At 39.7% G+C, this 19,870-nt stretch overlaps 1 protein-coding gene across 1 annotated transcript; it reads left to right on the forward strand.

Annotated features, from left to right (window-relative positions):
* The first annotated feature begins 15,450 nt into the window (after positions 1 to 15,450).
* Positions 15,451 to 19,426, forward strand: LOC147642282 (uncharacterized). Its single transcript, XM_086804610.1, has 7 exons — positions 15,451 to 17,182; positions 17,278 to 17,373; positions 17,673 to 17,738; positions 17,824 to 17,889; positions 18,001 to 18,342; positions 18,441 to 18,569; positions 19,043 to 19,426. Exons 1-7 carry the CDS (start codon positions 16,166 to 16,168, stop codon positions 19,058 to 19,060), a joined length of 1,734 nt encoding a protein of 577 aa, XP_086660736.1. The 5' UTR covers positions 15,451 to 16,165; the 3' UTR covers positions 19,061 to 19,426.
* The last annotated feature ends 444 nt before the right edge of the window (positions 19,427 to 19,870 follow it).

A 19,870-nucleotide genomic window follows, 5' to 3' on the forward strand; every position in this document is an offset into this window, starting at 1 on the left:
TTAATTTAGCTCATGAAAATTTTAAAGTGGCTTTTTATGGTTTTATTTTTGCTGAATTTTGTGAAGTTAGTTTGTGAGCTATCTACATAATGTTAGTAACGCTAGAAAATTTGCTCTTTTTAGGAGATGAAGAAGTCAATGATTTTGGGTTTTTTTCCATTCTAAAAATAGCCCCCTAAAAAAAAAGAACGAGAATTGTTGCGAATGTGTTCGAACATTTGCAAAAAAGACCATATTTTAAAGAGTTTAAAAAAATTAAGATTAAATCTAGATGATGTTTTATAAACAACAAGTCATTGTTTTTCATGACTCACTATTCTTCTCTATCTCTTCCCTAATGCAAGAGTGTGTGAGGCTAGCATGATGCACACACACAAGCACACATCCGAGAGTCAAGCATGAGCATTTTCTAAGTAAAAACCTCTAAGCATCTGAGTGATGGTGAAATTATCCATAAAGAATTATCTTCCTTGTTTATTTAGTTTCTCAAAGAAATTTATGCTCAAATACAAAATAAAGAATCAAAATTACAACTTCCCTCAAATGTTCTCAAAAGCTCTTTACATTTCAAACTTTTTGGGTGTAAAATTAGGTTTTGTGGAATCCTTAAAATTATTCTCCTCTTCTTCTTTTTTTGCTTTCTCAAAAAAAAAAGTACGCTATGCATGTTTTCAATACAAGAATCAATTCCAAAATTATAAGTTTCCCTAGAAATTCTAAGAGGTCCTTCACCACTTCTCAAACCTTATTTTTTATGGAAAAAATATACATGAGACAATTAAAACTAGGAGAAGTTTTCTTTAGATATGCATATTAATTAATAAAGAGCAAAATACAAGTTATTGAGTTTTATGTCAAGTTCTTCAGAAATCAATATGTGTTTTTGTTTGCATGTTAAGTTCATACAAAAAGTGTGGAATCTTTTTCTTATATGTCAAAACTTGAAGTTAAAAATTCATGACTTCTTCAAACATAGTTTTGCTAGCCAAACTAGGTTTGAAAATTTTTAAATATAACTCCTACATCTGGTGTCTAAATATAGCCATCCAACCACTCAAATCGAAGGGAAACAACCATTTGAAAACATTGAAGGGGTTAAATTTTGTAAATCTCATCATTTACAATAGATCTTTTAAAATTAAAATATTTTGTATAAATACAAACCTTATATTAGTGATTATGTAAATTTTATCTCATAGATCACTATTCCTCTTTTAATTATTTTTAAAATTAAATATTCATGTTGTCTTTTAACAACACATATTTATGTTTGATTCTTGAATAATATATAGGATTTTTATATGTTCATTATCTTCTTTAGAATCAGGCATGTATTTTAAATAATATTAATATACTTAAAACACTCTACCACTTCTTTTATTGAGTTCTCTAGTATCAATCAATGCTGTTTAGTATCAATCATTATTCTAGTATCAATCAATATTGTGTAGTTAGATCATATATTTACTTAAATCTTATAAAGGGATCTAGGTTAAATTCATTATCTTATAAATGTATGTTAACACATTTCTAGGGTTAACAAGAGCTACTACCATTATCTTACATCAAGGAGTCAAGGTAGACACATCAAAAGGTCATACATTTAAGATATGAAGCAACGGTGTCCAAATCTACAACTTGGATGGGCGCCCGTAATGGTCTGACGAAATACTTATAGCAATTTCCACTTCAAGAGCATGTGGTAGCAAGCTAGGATGAAGTCCCAAATGATGTACTTCATGGATATATCATGAGAGTAGTCATTGTAATAGCATAAAGCCTCTTATGAGCTTAAAGTGCCCGACTGGCCACAATTTATATGAGTGTGAACACTTATGGCCATGTATATAAGTGAAAATCTCTCATAATACTAAGAACTCTTTCATTGTACAATAGAGTCTTGCTCTTGCTAATCTCTCTCTAATCCATGTTAGTGAGTGTGTATGAGTGAAGTGAGATGAGAGGAGGGACGAGTATACGTAGTGCAATGTGGGAGTGTGACAATGCTCATCAGGAGGCATGATGGAATTGCTTCTCAAGGAGTTGTGGAGCTTGGAGACCTTAAGGGTTATGAGCTCGGCCATCGAAAAGATTCCCACGGTAGTTGCAGTTTTTGACCCGAAAATCGAGGCAAAAAATAGGCTTAAAAGCACAAAATAGTCCAAAAAGATCGTGTACCATATTCGGGCTGCTTTTTGAGTGTCTAAATTACAAAATCACGAAAAAGTCAAAGAAAGAAAGTTGTAGTACTCCAAAAATACTGCAACTCTCTCATACAACGTTTTCCCAAATTCCTTTTGGAACACATTCAAAAACAGGCTCCGAAAATGGAAAATATTTCCAATTTTTTTTCATCTTGAGACTGATGGAAAATAGGTTTTGAGACCTCCTTTCTATCTCGGATGCTACTTACATGCACTTTTTTCAGAAAATTTCATCCTAAGGGCGTTCACATGCGCTTTTGAGACCTTATCTTCCATTTGAGACACCAATGGCACACACATTTTTCAAAAAAAATATCTGCGCCTAAGCAAATTAGGACAAACGGTTTGACCTTGGTTGACCCAGAGAAGGGTGCGCTAGGCCTCATCAGGTTGTAAACGGACTGTAAGAAAATCTAAAAAGCAAAAAAAAAATGTGTGCACTTGCTCATTAAGGAGCAATTAGCAATGTCACGATATGGCAACCATAGAGGTATTACATGGGCCCATACCCAAACTAACCCCAATGGCTAAAATCTTCAAGCCATTGAGATCCATGCCCCAAATGCACCTCCTAATACCATTTTCCATGCCAACAACAAGCGTGTCATTGAGTTTGACATCCCATGTCACATCAATGCCTTTGGGAGTTGGTCCCTTGCCTAGCACTACCACAAGTTCTAAACCTTTAGAAGTGCTAGGGTCCAATCCTTCACAACCCCTAGATTCCCAAACCTTGGACATATTGACTAATCTAGGAAGGGGGGCTGCCCAAGGACTACATGAGGTCTTCAACCACAAGAGTACCCACACACGGCCTCAGTAACTCATCCAAGAATGTGGCCGTAGAAATTTTTAAAATTATGGGCAAGTATGATGGAACGACTGATTCTGTTCAATTCATGTAGATGTTTAAATAGAGATGTGAAGCCTTTAGAAATCCAAATTGCCCTACCAAGGTACATGTGTTGAACCTTTATTTAATGGGAAAGGCTAGTCAATGGTTCATCACATTGATGCCAACAATTAAGGTGAATTTCAGGACCTTGAAAACAGCCTTTATCCATGGCTTTTTAAGACAAGGTTATTGGTAGACTATAGTAAGAGAACTTTATTCGATTAAGCGAAAACAAAACAAAACCATTAGATACTTTATCCTTCTCTTGGACTCACGATGTGAGCAATGGGAGAAACTAAATGATGCTCAATTGAAGAGATGTTTCATGAGGGGCATAAAGAAAAACAGCTTACACAACTTGATGATTATTGTATCCAATCTGGAAACATTTGATCATTATTGGATCCAATCTGGTAACATTTGATCAATGTTGTAAAGAAGCAAGATGTTTAGATGACAACATGGTGGAGGATGATCACGATATAAAATGTTCCTCATCTAAACCAAGTGAAGTAACGGCTTTTAAAAAATTGATCTCAGAATTGTCATTCCCTGAATTCTACACAGCCTTGCTTAAAATCCTTGAACTGAAATATCCAACAGAGAATGAGCTCCCTCAAGACAAAACATCCTTGAATGCCTCTTAAAGTGGTGGACCTAATGCCTTGTGCTCATTGCCACGGCTACCACCCCAATCCCCAATGTGCATACCCTAAGCCTGTCTTTCTATTTTGCAAACATTGCAAAGCTTTGGGCCACGACACAACTCAATGTCCTAATTTGTTATGAAAATGTGAATTATGAAATTAATTGTGAGATTATTTGATATTTTTTTGTGGTATTTATGGTACGCTCATTTGCCGCACGGCCGTGTGACTGGCTATGCGCGAGAGCATGGAGAAGTGGTCGCATTGTGATGGGCGAATAAGCGAGATTTAATGTGTCTTGTGTTTTTGGTGAGCAAATTACTGCACAGAGTAGCGTGGGTGCGATGGATTTTGACCGATGTGTGGTCGTCGGGTTTTAGTGTGTGGTGATGGTCACTTGCCCATAGTTTCATTTAATTAAATTGCTATAATTTGAATGTAAATAGCCAAGCTTGGAGACCAAGTTACTTTTGATATTAATAGCCCAAAGTGGAATGTATCAAACTATTTTTGAGCACTTGCTTTTTTGCTATAATTTGAATGTAAATAGCCAAGCTTGGAGACCAAGTTACTTTTGATATTAATAGCCCAAAGTGGAATGTATCAAACTATTTTTGAGCACTTGCTTTTTTGCTAATAAATAAATACATGCATGAGGAAGCGTGCTCTCACACTGATGCGTATGGGGGGGATTGAACCCATTCTCTTTGGTCGTGCATAGTTTTCTTTTTATGTTCTTTTTGTCTATTTACCAAGCTTATGTTATGGCTATGAATGTTTAATTAACATCATTGGTATCAGAGCACAGAGGAGACACGATAAGCGATTTCTCTCTCTCTCTCTCTCTCTCTCTCTCTCTCTCTCTCTCATACGCTCGTGAAGACACGATAAGCGATTTCTCTCTCTCTCTCTCTCTCTCTCTCTCTCTCTCTCTCTCTCTCTCTCTCTCTCTCTCTCTCTCTCTCTCTCTCTCTCTCTCTCTCTCTCTCTCTCTCTCTCTCTCTCATACGCTCGTGAAGGTAAAGTGCTCGTCATTAAAAGAGGGGCTTATCAAGCGTAAAGAGTAGTGCCACATTAGTGTCGAAGCACATGACCACGACAAGGGCGGCAATATAACAAGTGCCTGTTTATCAAGTGCCCGGAGTATATACATCACACAGTTGGCCAACAAGAGCAACCACAACTAGCCACTCGCAGACGACGGCCAAGAGAACCACGAAAAGCCACCAACAACATCATACATGTGACAAAAGTTCTCAGAAAAAAAAACAGTGTACACTCAAGGCCGTGTAGTAGAGTAACACTCCCTCTCTTCCTCACCCATCTTCAACGTAGCATACAGATGACAAAAAAGAAAAGAAAAAAAGAAAAAAAAATGCTTTGCTTCATTTTCTCTCTCAGACAACCGTGCGCGCCTCTTGCATGGGCTTTTGCTTGCAACCCTGCTCCTCATCTGCTGCACCATATAGTGATCTGACCGTATGGATGAACTTAGCTCATCCACAATATCAGAATGTATACCCATCTTGAAGGGTTTCGTATGCAATCGAGTGTTTCTATAATGGTGGTCGGTTGGGATTCAATCCAGAGAACTAAGGGCTCTTCTCCATAGTCATATAAGAGGCTTTTCCCACCATCTCTCCTTTTCCAAAGAAGGTTCGTCAAGGCTCAAGCGTGACACCCAAGCTTTGCTGAAAACCCCCTTGGGTGCTCTCCTTCTTAGTCTCTAGCAACATCATCTTCTAAAGCCTTTAATTAAAAGCTTTTTGCTTTTAATTAAAGGCTTTTTGCTTTCAATTTTCTTCATCATGCAGTCAACTCATTGTAAAACAACCCGACATGGCTAACCCTTTGCCTGATCCTACTATGGAACAACAAATTTATTTGTTGTGCAACAACAACTTCATGATGCAATTACAAGACCGTGAGATAAGCGACTGCGGGACTTGGACGCTGAGGACAACTGAATTGCTAAAATTTTGTGAGCCGCATTCGACGCTCAATAAACTCGCAAAGAACAAAAGATAAGTCGTCGCTTCTTTACGTTTTCTCGCCTTGATGGTCGCAAAGATGGAAAAACTGTTTTGTCATGGTTGAGTCAATTTGATGACTACTTTGTTGAAGAAATTTTTTTCAAGCGTGACAAAATCAAGTGCGCCACCAACCACATGAATGATAAAGGTACTTTATGGTGGAACTTGCTCTGCAATAGCACTAATCGCCCTAAGACTTGGGCCTCATTCCAAGAGAAGGTAAAACAATCATTCTTACCACCTCAGTTTCATCTTCACGCATGCCACACATGCTCAAATTTCTCATGGATTGAAGGTGAAAATGTGAGTCAATATACTGTGCGTTTTTGGTAACGCCTCTTACTCCCTCGCATGCTGTAAGACGTGCCTAAAGATTCACTTCAACGAAAATATGAAGACGTGTCTTCAACGTGGTATACAAGCAAAAATCAACACTTTGAAGCCCTCTTTGCTTTATGAAGCAATTTCTGTCACTCACGACACCGAGAAAGAGTTCCAATCTATTGCCCAAATGGTTCGCTCTTCTCAAAAGGCTACTCAATTTCGCCAACCACAAGCGGCAACTCAAAATCAATAATCGTAACTTTCGTAAACCTTTTGTTACTCCATGCACTGACACTTTTAACAACACTTGTGCACCCACTTTTCCAAATAAAAATGTATCTAATATGGCTAATTCCAAGCCAAATGATGTAAATTCAAAGCCCTGGCCTAGTCACAATAGCATGCATGCACCATGTGTTGATTCACAGCCCCAAAAACCCATCTTTTGTTATAAATGCCATAAAAAGGGCCATAAACAGTCTTAGTGTCCTTTTTAAGCTTTCAACGACAACCCCATCGGCAAAACTCCACTATATTGAAGAGGATAACGCTAGTGATGATCTCGATTTCGCTCTAGATTGGAGTGAAGACGCTCTTCAATCCGAGGTGAACAACAGTGAATCTATTGATCCAGGTATGCCTCCCTCGCTACATGCTTTATTGCGAATGAAAGGTCATATAAATGGTTCTGAAGTATCTGTTTTACACAACGATGGTAGTTCACATGGCTTCATCTCTGAAAAACTGGTTAAGAAACTCCAACTTAAAACTTCTCCTTTTGCTTATAAAGTTAAATATGTTTTACAAGGGACTAGATACTAGCTACCAATGATGCGATTGCATCCACCTTAAAGGCTACCCCTGAAACCACAAAACCTACATGTGTGACACATGATACAAAAGCCCGAAAGAAAGTAGTTCGTTCTCGTCACATGGACAAACATAATGAAAACCTAACAATCCAAGGAAAGTCAGAATATGAAACAAGTTCTAGTACATCACTTTGTGAGCACGAAACAAGTTCTGACTCGTCACTCAGTGCACCTCACATCAAGAAACTAGAACCCGTCCAACCACCCCAAATTAAAAAACATGATCACATGACATATGAGGAATATAAAAAGCAAGCTCAGGAGAGCATGCTTAGCATTGTTGAGTGTCAAACATGATCACCAGTTGTAATTGAGCCTCATAATGTCAAACCTAAAAAAGCATCCAAAATACAAAAACCGGAGAAGTATCGCTTCCCATTTCAAGAGGAAGACATCTCTACAGAAATGCACTCATCAAGCCAAGAAGAGTCATCAAAGGAAGATTGCGTGAAAGATGCTGTTGAAAAAGCACGTGAGGAATTGAATGAATCCCTTATGAAATTTAAGCAATCTCTCAAACCCTCATTTGTAGGAGCGCTCTTCTTTCGAGGTGAGGCTATCATAGCTTCAGCCCTTGTACCTTTAAAGGCTAACCAAGAGATGTACCAAGATTTCAAGAGTTACATAGAACATGACTATAAGGATTCACAAGTTTCCAAAAAGACCTCACTTAAAGTGGTCAGGAGACCCAAGGTACCATTGTACACATTGGGCACTCTTGAAAAATTTGAGAACCAAGAAGAGGATGAAAATGAATAAGAATATGAAATCAAAATGGTAACTGAAGCTGAATCAAAAACTGAAACTTCCATGGTTCCGCTTGAGGATTTCATCATGGTATGGTTAGATTTCCTTGTGGAAAATAAGGTAAAACATAAACGTGCATTGATTATCCCTCGAGCAAGCCATAACCTTGTGACAATAGACACTTGGGTATCATTGGGCCAACCTTCAATCATCCCTAAAGGAAATTCTTTTGCGATAGGTGCCAATGGAGAAAATACTGAAGTTCCATGTTACTTCAGCTATGCTACTCAAACAATTTGTCACATTGTAAAATTTGAATTCCATGCAACCCTAGATTCCCTTGAATATAATGTCATCCTCGGTGGAACTTGGGCATGTGACTCATGGTATTTAATTGATGAATCCATGCAAACAGTCACCTTAAACACTTCTGCAAGCATTGTGAAATTCCTCCTATAGGAGGAAGAGACCTTGGAGGAGCTGGAACTCCCAACATATATTACTCAGAATATCCCAAGAGTTATGCTTGGATTTGACTCAGAATATCCCAAGAGTTATGGTTGGATTTGACTCAGAATATCCCAAGAGTTATTGTTGGATTTGAGCTTTACTATAAAATCAACACAATCCAAGCATAGCTTTATCCACAATGAGAGCACATTCTCATAACCCTCGAGTTATGGGATTTGTTAGGTAACCAACACTCAAGGCTCATCTTGAAAGAATTCCATTCACAAAAGACATGAACATGCCATGTTTGGGGTACTTTGAATAAACAATGTATATAGAATCTAACCCCCTTACTTGCAAGTTTTTTGTGGTTGAGTATGTGTTGGAAGCAGATTTGATCTTGGGACATAAATATACTATTGCTGCCTAAGCACCACTGTGCTTTGCTACAGACAGGGTCATCATTGCCAGTCAACAACATAAAGTTGACGATACCATACTACTGCGACTCCAACACTGACGGATCTATATGATGTTGAGTGCAAAAAGCTACAAGCCTCTTCCTTGAAAGCCTCTCTCTAGTCAAAGATCTACCTTCTACATCAATGACCAACTCCGATAAAGCATCTACCCTTGCAACTCCATTCTCACCATCCAAAGAAAGAGCTTGCCAAAAACTCACAATCAATAACTATTCCTGAAGAAGTTCCCCAAGCACAACCATTTATCTCTAAAAAGGAACTCAAAGGAGAAGCCTCAATCTCGACAACTCCTCATCAACCAACCTCACCAAGGGAGAAAGCTGCATGCTTAAAAGCCTCAGCATCAGCACAGCAGACACTACTCCACAAGAGACTCAAGCCTCATCGTCAACAGCACCCATGAGTCTCAAACCTGTAGCCTTAGCGCCAACCAATGTGAAGGATTACCCCAAATCTCCATCACGACAACCAAAATCAAGGTATCTTAATGGTATCAAAATGTGGGTGGAAAAGCAACTCCTTGTAGCTCATCTTAGCCTCTTCATCAATGCAAAACTCAAAGGCCAAAGAAGAATAAAAGTACTCCACAATGTCTTCCACAAAAGCCTATGTGAGTTCCTCAAAGAACAGCCACTCAACAAGTGTGGGTACCAAAAAGATTACTACAAGCTCAAGGATACTACCAAGGTAATACCAAAGGTTGGATTGCCAAGCGCATCATCAAGAGGTCACCTAAGCTTGCACAAAGAAAGAAACCTTGGCACCAAAATCATCAGCCACCAATTCATAATGTTCATCGAAGATGGGTGCTTGTGCACGTGCTTTAAGAACAAGGATATAATGATGGAATCCCATCATATGGTTGCTAAGATTAAACACAGTGAAGAAATCCTCACCATCGACTTCAATTCCAAGAAATTCATCTAAAGTTTGACAAAAATGGAGGCCCAAGCAACACCAAGCAAGCCACCCCTCTCATGCATACAACACATACACAAGAGCTTGCAAGTTCAGTCAACACCAATGGCAACTAACCAGAAGTTGCACCTACCACCTCGACAACAATTGAGCCACAAATTCAAGAATCAATCCCCACATCTGCCAAACGAAGACTTATGAGCACATCAAGGATAAACTCACACTGCTCTTTTCACCCCTTTGGATGAGAAGCATAAGTGGAGATGCTACACGTCAGACATAAGAAAGGAGGGTAGCCACAAGAACCTATTGCTCGCATAGTGGTGGTAACAAAAAAAAAAAGATGAAGAAAAAGGGGGAAAAAAAAGAGGAGAAAAAAAAACAAAGAAAAAGGTAAAAACACAAGGGAGTCACACAAATGGCCTACCTAAAAATGATAGAATATCACAAGAAACCCCCTACGATCTTCAATATCAATACATTTTGGTTAAGCCTATAGCTTACTATTCTTTTGGCTAAGTTAATGTAGTAGCTGCTCCATGAGTACATATCCATGAGTACATATCCATACTCATGCACTGGAGGACATTGGCACAAAGCCTCATCATCGATAAATTTCTAGGTACATCTCTGGATGGGAGATGCCTAGAATATTCCTTCGAATTGCAAACCTCTCCAAACAAAAACTAGAGTCTTCACAACACATTAATCTCTAATCCTTAGTGAAGATGACTATATTAGCCTTGTAAGTCATCGTAATTCTTTCATGCCTCACCAACAAGTGGCTACTTCAACAAGTAGCAGCTCAATAAGAGTCTATTTGACTCATTTAATGTACGTCATGTTTATCTGCTTCATAGAGTACTTGAATATACTTAAAAGCATAAAAAGCACAAGGGAGAAGCCTGTATGAACATGTCCTATTCAACAACATTTGACAAGAATCCTGCCACAAAAAGGGACATCATCGAAGGCCAAATTCTTCAAGTGATCAATGTCGCTTCAATGAATCAGTTGAGGAAGTGAGAATCACAATCTCATTCTGATGATTTTGTCTACGTTCCTCCGAATTGTTCCTTCTCTTCTCCCATATTATTAACATCTTGTAGTTTCCCAACTAACACAAATAACATGTAACGCTGCTTATGATTGCCAAAATCAAAGTGAGCAAAAAATATACCCACAAAGCAAAAAAAAAAGCTTCCAACAGTATAAAAATGTAATCACTCGCAAAAATCCACACCCCAGTTAGAAATGCCCACTAATCTCTAATATTTTCATTTACTAACTAGCCTTTCTTATTCCTTCTGGAGGAACAAGGACAATTGAATACCACTTAACATCAAAAGCTATAAAAAAAGCTTGTCAATTCTCCCCACACAGAGGTCAATGCGATCACGGAGCTACCATTATCTTACATCGAGGAGTCAAGGTAGACACACCAAAAGGTTATACATTCAAGATATGAAGCAACATTGTCCAAATCTACAACTTGGACAGGTGTCCATAATGGTTCGATGGAATACTTATGGGCGATTTTCGCTTCAAGAGCGTGTGGTAGCAAGTTAGGATGAAGTCCTAAGTGATGTACTATGAGATTAGTCATTGTAATAGCATTAGGCCTCTTATTAGCCTAAAGTGCCCGGTCGGCCACAGTTTAAGTGAGTGTGAACACTTATGGCCATGTATATAAGTGAAAATCTCTCATAATACAAAGAACTCTCCCATTGTGCAATAAAGTCTTTCTCTTGCTAATCTCTCTCTAATCCATGCTAATGTGTGTGTGTGAATGAAGTGAGGTGAGAGGAGGGACGAGTACCTATAGTGCAATGCGGCGGTGTGACAATGCTCACGGGAGGCACGGTGGAATTGCTTCTCAAGGAGTTGTGGAGCTTGGAGACCTCAAGGGTTACGAGCTCGGCCATCGAAAAGATCCCCCGACAGTTGCGGTTCACCAAGTAATCGTCTTCTTGGATGTGTTTGGGTGAGGGTTTGGGTGAGCCATAGCAATGTAGAAATGAGACAATTATCTAATATAAATTAGGTGACTTATGATGCTATATTATTATGAATATAAATTAAATATTGAAAATCTTTTAAGAAATTAAGCTTTGAATTTTTTTAAATATCAACTACTCAAAATTATCATGGTTAAAATATGTGTCATTACTCGATGCTTGCTTTAGAGGCTATGTAGCACTAGAACTATATTTCTTTGAGAAAATAAGTTTGTACATGTCTAAAACATAGCTGCTCGCTTCGGAGATTTTTGCTTAGACTATGTATGTATCCACCAGAGTTCAAGAGATTTTTAATATGTATTGGCAGTCTCATTTGAAAAAATGATATACATATGGTGAAGGATCCAAACACATGTTGGTTTACCATGTTTAATCCACCCCACCATGTTGGTTTACCATGTTTAATCCACCCCACCATTTTTTCAAACTAATAAATGATGTCTTTCACTTTCCTTTTATGTTGTATTGCCTATGAAATTAAAGTACGATACTAGGTAACATTAGGATAAGTAAAGAAGATACAAATGGGTGTCTTTGTCCTTATGGAAATATAATGATTAAACTATATGGCATTTATCAAATCATTATATCTCAAAATCTAGAAGTTGTATAAAAAATGTTTTTGAGATTATGACATCTTATCTAATGTATGATTGGTGGCAAGGATATCCTAGATTCTAAAAAACAATAGCAGGCCTACAAATTGAAGTTGACCAGGGTTTTTAAATCTTGCAATGAAGAGAAAATGACTTGTGCTTGATCAAGTCCTTGAAAAGTAATTCATGTACGAATCCTTTAAATAGTAGATTATCTTGAATGGACCTTTTAAATTGAATTTCTAGTACAATTTACAAAGTTGTGTATGTGGGGTCTCATAAAGAGTGGGGATTTGGGGTTCTCGTACAATTTACTGTTGAGTCTCATGAACACTTCCTATTGCTTAATCTATGTTTTTTTAATCAATATTTTCGATTTAAAAAACACTTCTACTTTTGAAAATATTTGTTGGGTCTTGAAAGCAAGATTGGTGAACTTCAACATGACACGTCATGTTGAAGGTTTCTTGGTACTTGGATGATTTTTGAAAAAATCTTATGTTGAGATCTCTCTCTCTCTCTCTCATGATTTCTTAGATTGGCTAGAATGTTAAAAGACACATCTCATATCTCAAGCAAGAAATTGAACAAAGGCACTCTATAGTATGGATCATCATACTGGTGCTTCATAAGGATTTTAAAATGCATATGTAGGCTAGAGAGGTAACAAAATGTTGGTATTGATTTCAATCCATCTCAATACACATCATATGCATAGCCTTTTTCATATTGTTGTTCATGTGTTAGGACTCATAAACCTTAACATTACGCCTATAATAATTTAAATCTTTGTATCTCCACTAAGTGCCCTTATTTCTCCCCATTTCTTTTCTGTGTTCTTTTGAGGTAATTGCTTTATAATCTCTAGGATATAATCATCTAATTAAAATAAAGTTGTTCCACCCAAAAAAAACTGTGTGGAAATCTTTATGAATAGATTCTTTCCCCACTTTGATGTTTAAAAGATGATAAGTTTCACACGTCTTGTAAACTTTTCAATCTAATAAAACAATAGTAAGCATAATCAAACAAATTGAGAAACTATGTATCAAAAGAAAAACCTCTTTCACTTCATCATTTATAACTTGGAATTACATTTATAAACATGAAAAATGGAGCTTAACCATATTAGCAAAAGTTCCCATGGTTATGTAATATGAGTTCTCTGACAATGGATATTTTGTGGAGTTTTCCAAAACTTTACTAGCATGTATCTTTAACCACCATGTTAAAAGAACTAGATCCCAATAATGGTTTTATAGCATAAGGACTAGTTTGTGGCATAAGTAATGGTTTTGTATGCTAAATGAGAATGCATTATACATACTTTGTTTAAGTTGTGCAAATTGTGATGGGTTGGTAAACAAACTTCGCATTTTGATGAGAAGAAAATCTTCTTGTATGTTTTTGATGCTTTAAACACAAGGGGGGAACTATTATTTATGTATTGTGTATGTAGACTGTGTATGTAGACAAGTAGGTGAGCAACAAGGGAGCTTGGACTAATAAAGGGGGGCGGGCATGTGTTCAATAACTTGGGGATCCCATCTCAAGGTTTTATGCATCAAAATAGTGTCATGTCTAAAATTCGCTCTGTGTTTTCCAACAATCAAAAGAACCCATTTATCCAACAAAAGCACATTATATGTAGCGTATGATATTTGAAGGCAAGTTTATCCCCAATGACAATGGAGGAGAAAAACAATAGAATAGTGCACAAATTCCTTGCCACCACATTGCCTTGTGGTGGTTAAGATCTCAAGGGGTTTACAAATGAAGTGACACTTAGACCACCACGCATCTCTTGACTTATTCATGTGGCAATGGATGCAATTTTGAAGGCAAAGTGTTGGGATTGGATAATCTCATGATCTTCATGGAAATGTTTGCTAGGGGAAAGCTTACGCATCCATGTCTCTACTTTTCCCATGGAAAATTTTAGGTATCCCTCGTCCCATGGGTGGGCAAGCTTGCCCATGTAACTCCTTTCCCCCTACTCTTTACTTGGGTCTGGTTTTGGGGTCTTCGCACATATTCCTTGCCCCAAGATGGTACTACGTTCATCCGCCCCATGTCTATAGCATATTTGTGTGAAGGCCCTCTTTTGTGTGTGTGTGTGTGTGTGTGTGTGTGAGAGAGAGAGAGAGAGAGAGAGAGAGAGAGAGAGAGAGAGGGGGGGGGGATGATGATGTCGAGTTGGAACGGTGATGAAGATGATGAGTGCACCATAGCAATTTGATGGCAATGGAGTGCATGGAATCGAATTTAGACACAGGAGATCATCACATTTATAAGTGTTATGTGTAAACAACTACGCCATCATGAGAGAGAGAGAGAGAGAGAGAGATCATCACACTTGCAAGTGTTATGTGTAAACAACTACTCCATCACGAGAGAGAGAGAGAGAGAGAGAGAGAGAGAGAGAGAGAGAGAGAGAGAGAGAGAGAGAGAGAGAGAAGCATGTGTCTAAAATATATGCATATGTGCGTGTGTATATATGTTTGTGTGTGTGTGTGTGTGTGTATAAAATACACTAATTCGGGACCCGCGCGATGCTATGGTATTGTTTGGAATGGCAAAAATATCGCGCTCAATTTATGTGGGTTTACACACATAAAGTAACTGCAATGGTATGTACGTTCAAGAGCGCGAGTGTGAGTGAGAGAGACAGAGACAAATAGAATACTAATGATTTTAAGAATCACTGTGTATAGTTGGCAACTAGTTCATCACATTTACACAAGAAATTTTCCCAGGCATGAACCTGAGCGTGTTAGCTACTCCTCTGGAAATTTTCCCAGGCATGAACCTGAGCGTGTTAGCTTCTCCTCTGGAAATTTCAAAATTATGGCTGCTCCTGCTACCACGTGTAAGCTACTCAGCCTGCAATTAATAGATGGAATAGATGTATATGTGTGTGTATATATATGCATGTGTGTGTCTATATCTTTTATATATGTGTGTATATAATAATAATAATACATATATGTCTTGTATAATAATAATAAACACATATATAGTATATATAGATATACTGCGTGTAATCAATGGAATACACGCCACTGGCCTTGGGTAAAGTAAGGCTGTGCCGAAAGCGACGGCGCAGCAGGCGGTGGTGTGTGGCAGGTGGGGACGGGACGGATTACTTTGGGCCCGCCTCAACGTCGACCGCATCAAGGATAGCCACAAGCTCGATTCCACGTGGCACCAAGATAATGAAAACAATTTACACAACGAAAACAAGGGAAATGATTTGAGACCCTCTACGGCACACGTTCGTGGAGCTACGTGTCATCCAAATCGCCGCTAGTGCTGTCGGACGCCCCTGCCCTTTCAGCGGTCCTCAGCCTCCCAGCCGCTACGATTTGGCGGTTTTTTTGGCGGCCGTTGCTGACAACGCAGAATAGTATCTAGGTCTGCACGGCTCTCTGCACCTCTCCTTGTCGGTTTTCTCCTAACCCAGCAGATTTTTCCTCGTCTGTCTGCTAAACCCTAGTTTGGAAGGGCATAGTCCGCTTAATGGGTTTCCCAATCCGTATCAGTAGCTCAGCTAGTCGTGCTGAGACTGCTCATTTCTGCGCGTTCTGTAAGCTAAGCAGCATCGTGCAATGGTGGCCTCTTGCGATCCGCTATGGAGATTGAAGCAGGCAAGTCTTGCTTCTCAACGAAGGAGTTAATCCGTTTTGCAAATTGGGTTTTTGCTTAGATGGGCTCCTAATTACACTGAGCTCATCTCGCTGGGTTCTCCTTATGATGCTGCCAAGTCGGATGTTGTCAATTGGCTACCTTAGTCGCCTACTGGAGAGTGTACCAGGCTACAAATCAGGGTTTGACTGTAAGGGTACTTCAACCCATCTAGCTAGCTTATTTGTATCTGATTGCAGAATGGGCCTCTCTATGGTTAACCCAAGCTGATTTGCCGTCCAACTCACAATTGAGGAGTTTCAAGTAGGGCTTCTTGACCTTTACTTTAGCCATGTCTGCTGCCAACAATCCATTCAAATCTGGAAGCAAGTCTTGCAGTAGCCCCGAAGACTTTTATGAAGATGAACTGGTTACATGGCTGCAATACCCTCTAGAGGATTCCTTTGAGAAAAGCTATTGCTCTGATCTGTTTGGGCAGTGGCCCTCTGCTGCCACCGGGGCCACCTCCACAAAAACAACTCCAGACATTGGAGTTGCTAAACCTCCAGTTGGACCTTCTGTGGCTATGGGGAAAAGTGTCTCTTCTGTTGACATGGGAAACTGCAGCAATAAGGAAAGGGCAGGAAGTGGGTCGTCTCTGTTAAGATCAACCAGTGCTGAAGGAGCTTTAGCTTTGGGAGCAGAGCGAGCTGCAGGCCTCGTTTCACGATCAGGTCAAGATGCTTTTAGTAAGGTCAGGACAACAATGCAACCACCGGCAGTCACCCAATCAAGTCCTCTGTCTTCCATGAAGGCTACTGGCAAATCAGACCACTCAACCAGGTCTAATTCAATGGCTATCCCAGGATCATTTCCTAGCAAGTTGCCCCTTCAGCCAACTCAAGGTGGGCTGCACAACTTCCCAAAGAGCCCACAGTCTATGGCTGGTCTCAGATCGCAGGTGTCCAATGGTCTTGCCTTGGGTGTCAAGGGTGCAATCTCTAATTCCATGTCGTTTACATCTGCTAGATCAAGAAATGTTTCAGAGAAACACGTGCAGATCTCAAGTGCACAGGAAAGTGGGTGTAGCCGTGTCACTGAGGAAGCCACCATCCGGAGAGCATCGGATCATACAAGCAGTGCTAGCAGCAGGGGACATCTATGCGTAGGGCAAGTGAATGGTGGTACGTCGGCAAGGTTGACCCCTTCCATTGTGGAGCATGGTGAAAAGAGGACAGATGTTCACGGAGTGACAGAGATGGCGCTGGCATCTTGTTCTGGAGGGTCTCAAACAGGTGCAGATTTGAGCATAAGGGAGGTGCCACACAATGGGAAGCGTAAACTTGAGGATTCAGAGTCCCGGAGTGAAGTATGCATGTCTAACTCTTTGATAATTGATGTGTGAAGTTTGAACCTCTGCCCTTGTTTGACCTATTATGATGCTCCTCTTGCACACACATGCAGGATGCAGAGGGTGAATCCATGGAGACAAAACAACCACGTAAGGCTTCGTCTTTAAAGAGGAACCGGGCTGCAGAGGTCCACAACCTTTCTGAGAGGGTAACTCAACCTTCTTGCTGCCTGCAAAGTTTTTTTTCCCTTGAGTAGATTCTTTTGCAGTAGCTACTTTATCTCCCACCCGAAGGCGGCTTGGTCTTCCGCCTGAAGGCAGTACAATTATGGCTGCAATGGCCCAATGCCACCTATTTTGCCGGGGATCTTGCGGGGATTTGAACTCCGGACCTCCCCCTTCCCGGTCACAAACCAGACCATTAGGCTACATCCCCATTGGCGCCTGCAAAGTCTTAAGCAGGTGAGCTGTACCTCCATTGAGATCACGCTTGTGTTGTTCTAAGCAGAATCGGCGCAACAGGATCAATGAGAAGTTGAAAGCTTTACAAGATCTCATACCAAACTCGACCAAGGTCTGTTCAATGTCTGACATGATGTGCATGTGCTGCAGATTGTTCCTAATGTACTAACGCCTAGTGTTTGCAAGGCATTTTGTAGACTGATAAAGCTTCTGTGCTGGATGAGGCAATTGAGTATATGAAAACTCTGCAGATGCAGCTACAGGTGGCTTGCACCGCTCCGTTCTTGCATGCCCTTTATGTTGCTCCTGACATTCTATAAAGAACCTTACTGTTAGGAGGTTGATGTGTAATGATTTGCAACCTGGATCGGCAGATGGTTTCGATGAGGAATGGCATCAATGTGTCACCAATGATTCCTATGGGTATGCCACACTTGCAGATGGGCCCGCTTCATCCAGTGGGGCTTGGAGTGCCCATAGGGCGTGCAGGAATGGGGATGGGCATGGGTTTGCACATGGGCATGGGTATGGGAATGATGGACTTGCCGCAAGGAGTCATGGCAGGGCCGCTTCAGTCGATTCCAGCTGCAATGGCCCATTTCAGCATGCCATTTCAGGCTGGAAGTGAAATCAGCTCACAAGACTGCAGCCAAGTCTCTACCAACATGGAGTTCACTCCCCCGGAACCTTTGCCCATGCAGCAGAATTCTTCTCAGGTATATGTATGCTTAGGTGACTAGTATACTTGCTATTAAACAGCAGGGTCAATGGAAAGGATATTTACCTGGACTCAGATATTCATTGCCTGTTACAGCCATCTGAGCAAATGCATCCTAGTTCCCATGGCATGTCTAGTACACATCTACATCAGCAACACGAGCAACGGCAGCATCCAGCACATCATCCACTCGATCGCGAGACGAGGGAATGCATCAATGAGCAGGTTTCAACATTTTTTATCGATGTTAAGATTTTCATACCCCAACTTTTGATTGAAGTTGCCTTAAGTGTAAAATTAAGTGGCCAATTTATGTATGTGTGTGTGTGTGTGTGTGTGGGTGGGTTTGTGTTTGGTTTAGTTTGGTGAATGTGTTTCTTTCTTGAAACATGAACATTTTCTATAGCAGTTTTGTCATAATTAACCTCAATTTTAAAGCTTGAATGTCATCCAATTCTATAAGGGTTTATATGTTTAGTAGATTTGGGAGAATATTTCAAAATTTATACATGTGGTGTGTTTTTGGCAACTTTGATGTTTTGTTTCTACTCAAAATGAGTAATGTTGGGAGATGTTTAGGTTTTATTACTTCTTAAAATTGTTGAAGAACTTAATAAGATAGCCATTGGGCCAGCAACAGCCCCTATTTTTCCCCCACATCGGCTTGACATTTGTGCATTTGGTTACCAAATGTGCAGACAGGCAAAGAAGGCTAGAAAGTGCGGCAGGAAAGACTACGGTATGCGGATGTGAAAGGACATAACGTATCACATTTCTTGTGGTGCATCATAGTGTGGTCAATTTGCTTGTGACAGTGCAAATGTTCTTCAGAATTATTCAAGAAAGACTGATGATTTGGGCAAAATTTCACCATTCACAGCAAGATTGACAATAGTGATGGCCTTAGTGCTTTCTAAGTAGAGACACTCATGAACTCAATGTTGCACTCTATTCTTCCTAAACACAAGTTCAGGAAACAAGGAAATAACCTGAACTTAACATGTATGTGTAAAAATAGGTGTTTATTTATTTCTGATTATTTGAATTTGATCAAGACAAGGGTTCTCCCTTGTCCTTGTCAATTACATCATGTCCAGAGTTTTATCCTGAGAAGATTTACCAGGCTTTTAAACTCATCATGTAACATGATTGGCTTGTATCCTTCTTGTGAAGCTTGATTTGCTAGGTTTTTAAACTTATCATCTAACATTAATTGCCAAGGTGGAAGAAAACTGTCTTTTTTGGTGGGGATATACTTTTATTTAGTCATAGTGTGTTCAACAAGAGTAGGCTAGAACAGAAGTCCTTACCTTAGTCCGGATGGTGAACCCTTCCTCTTCACCATATCTGCAGACATCGCCATGAGAGCCTCTACACCCTATTCTCCTTTGTCTTGCTTCCCATGGACGTTGGCCTGGTCTCCAGACTTGCTGTCTACCAACTGAAAAATAAATAAATAAAAATCATTTGTGCAGCAGACACTGCCAATAAATAGCGTTCTTTGGCCACGGTCACACCAAATTTAG

This window comes from Cibotium barometz, chromosome 1 (genome assembly GCF_041138505.1).
Source record: "Cibotium barometz isolate CiBa-2024 chromosome 1, ASM4113850v1, whole genome shotgun sequence".
Classification (NCBI taxonomy): domain Eukaryota; kingdom Viridiplantae; phylum Streptophyta; class Polypodiopsida; order Cyatheales; family Cibotiaceae; genus Cibotium; species Cibotium barometz.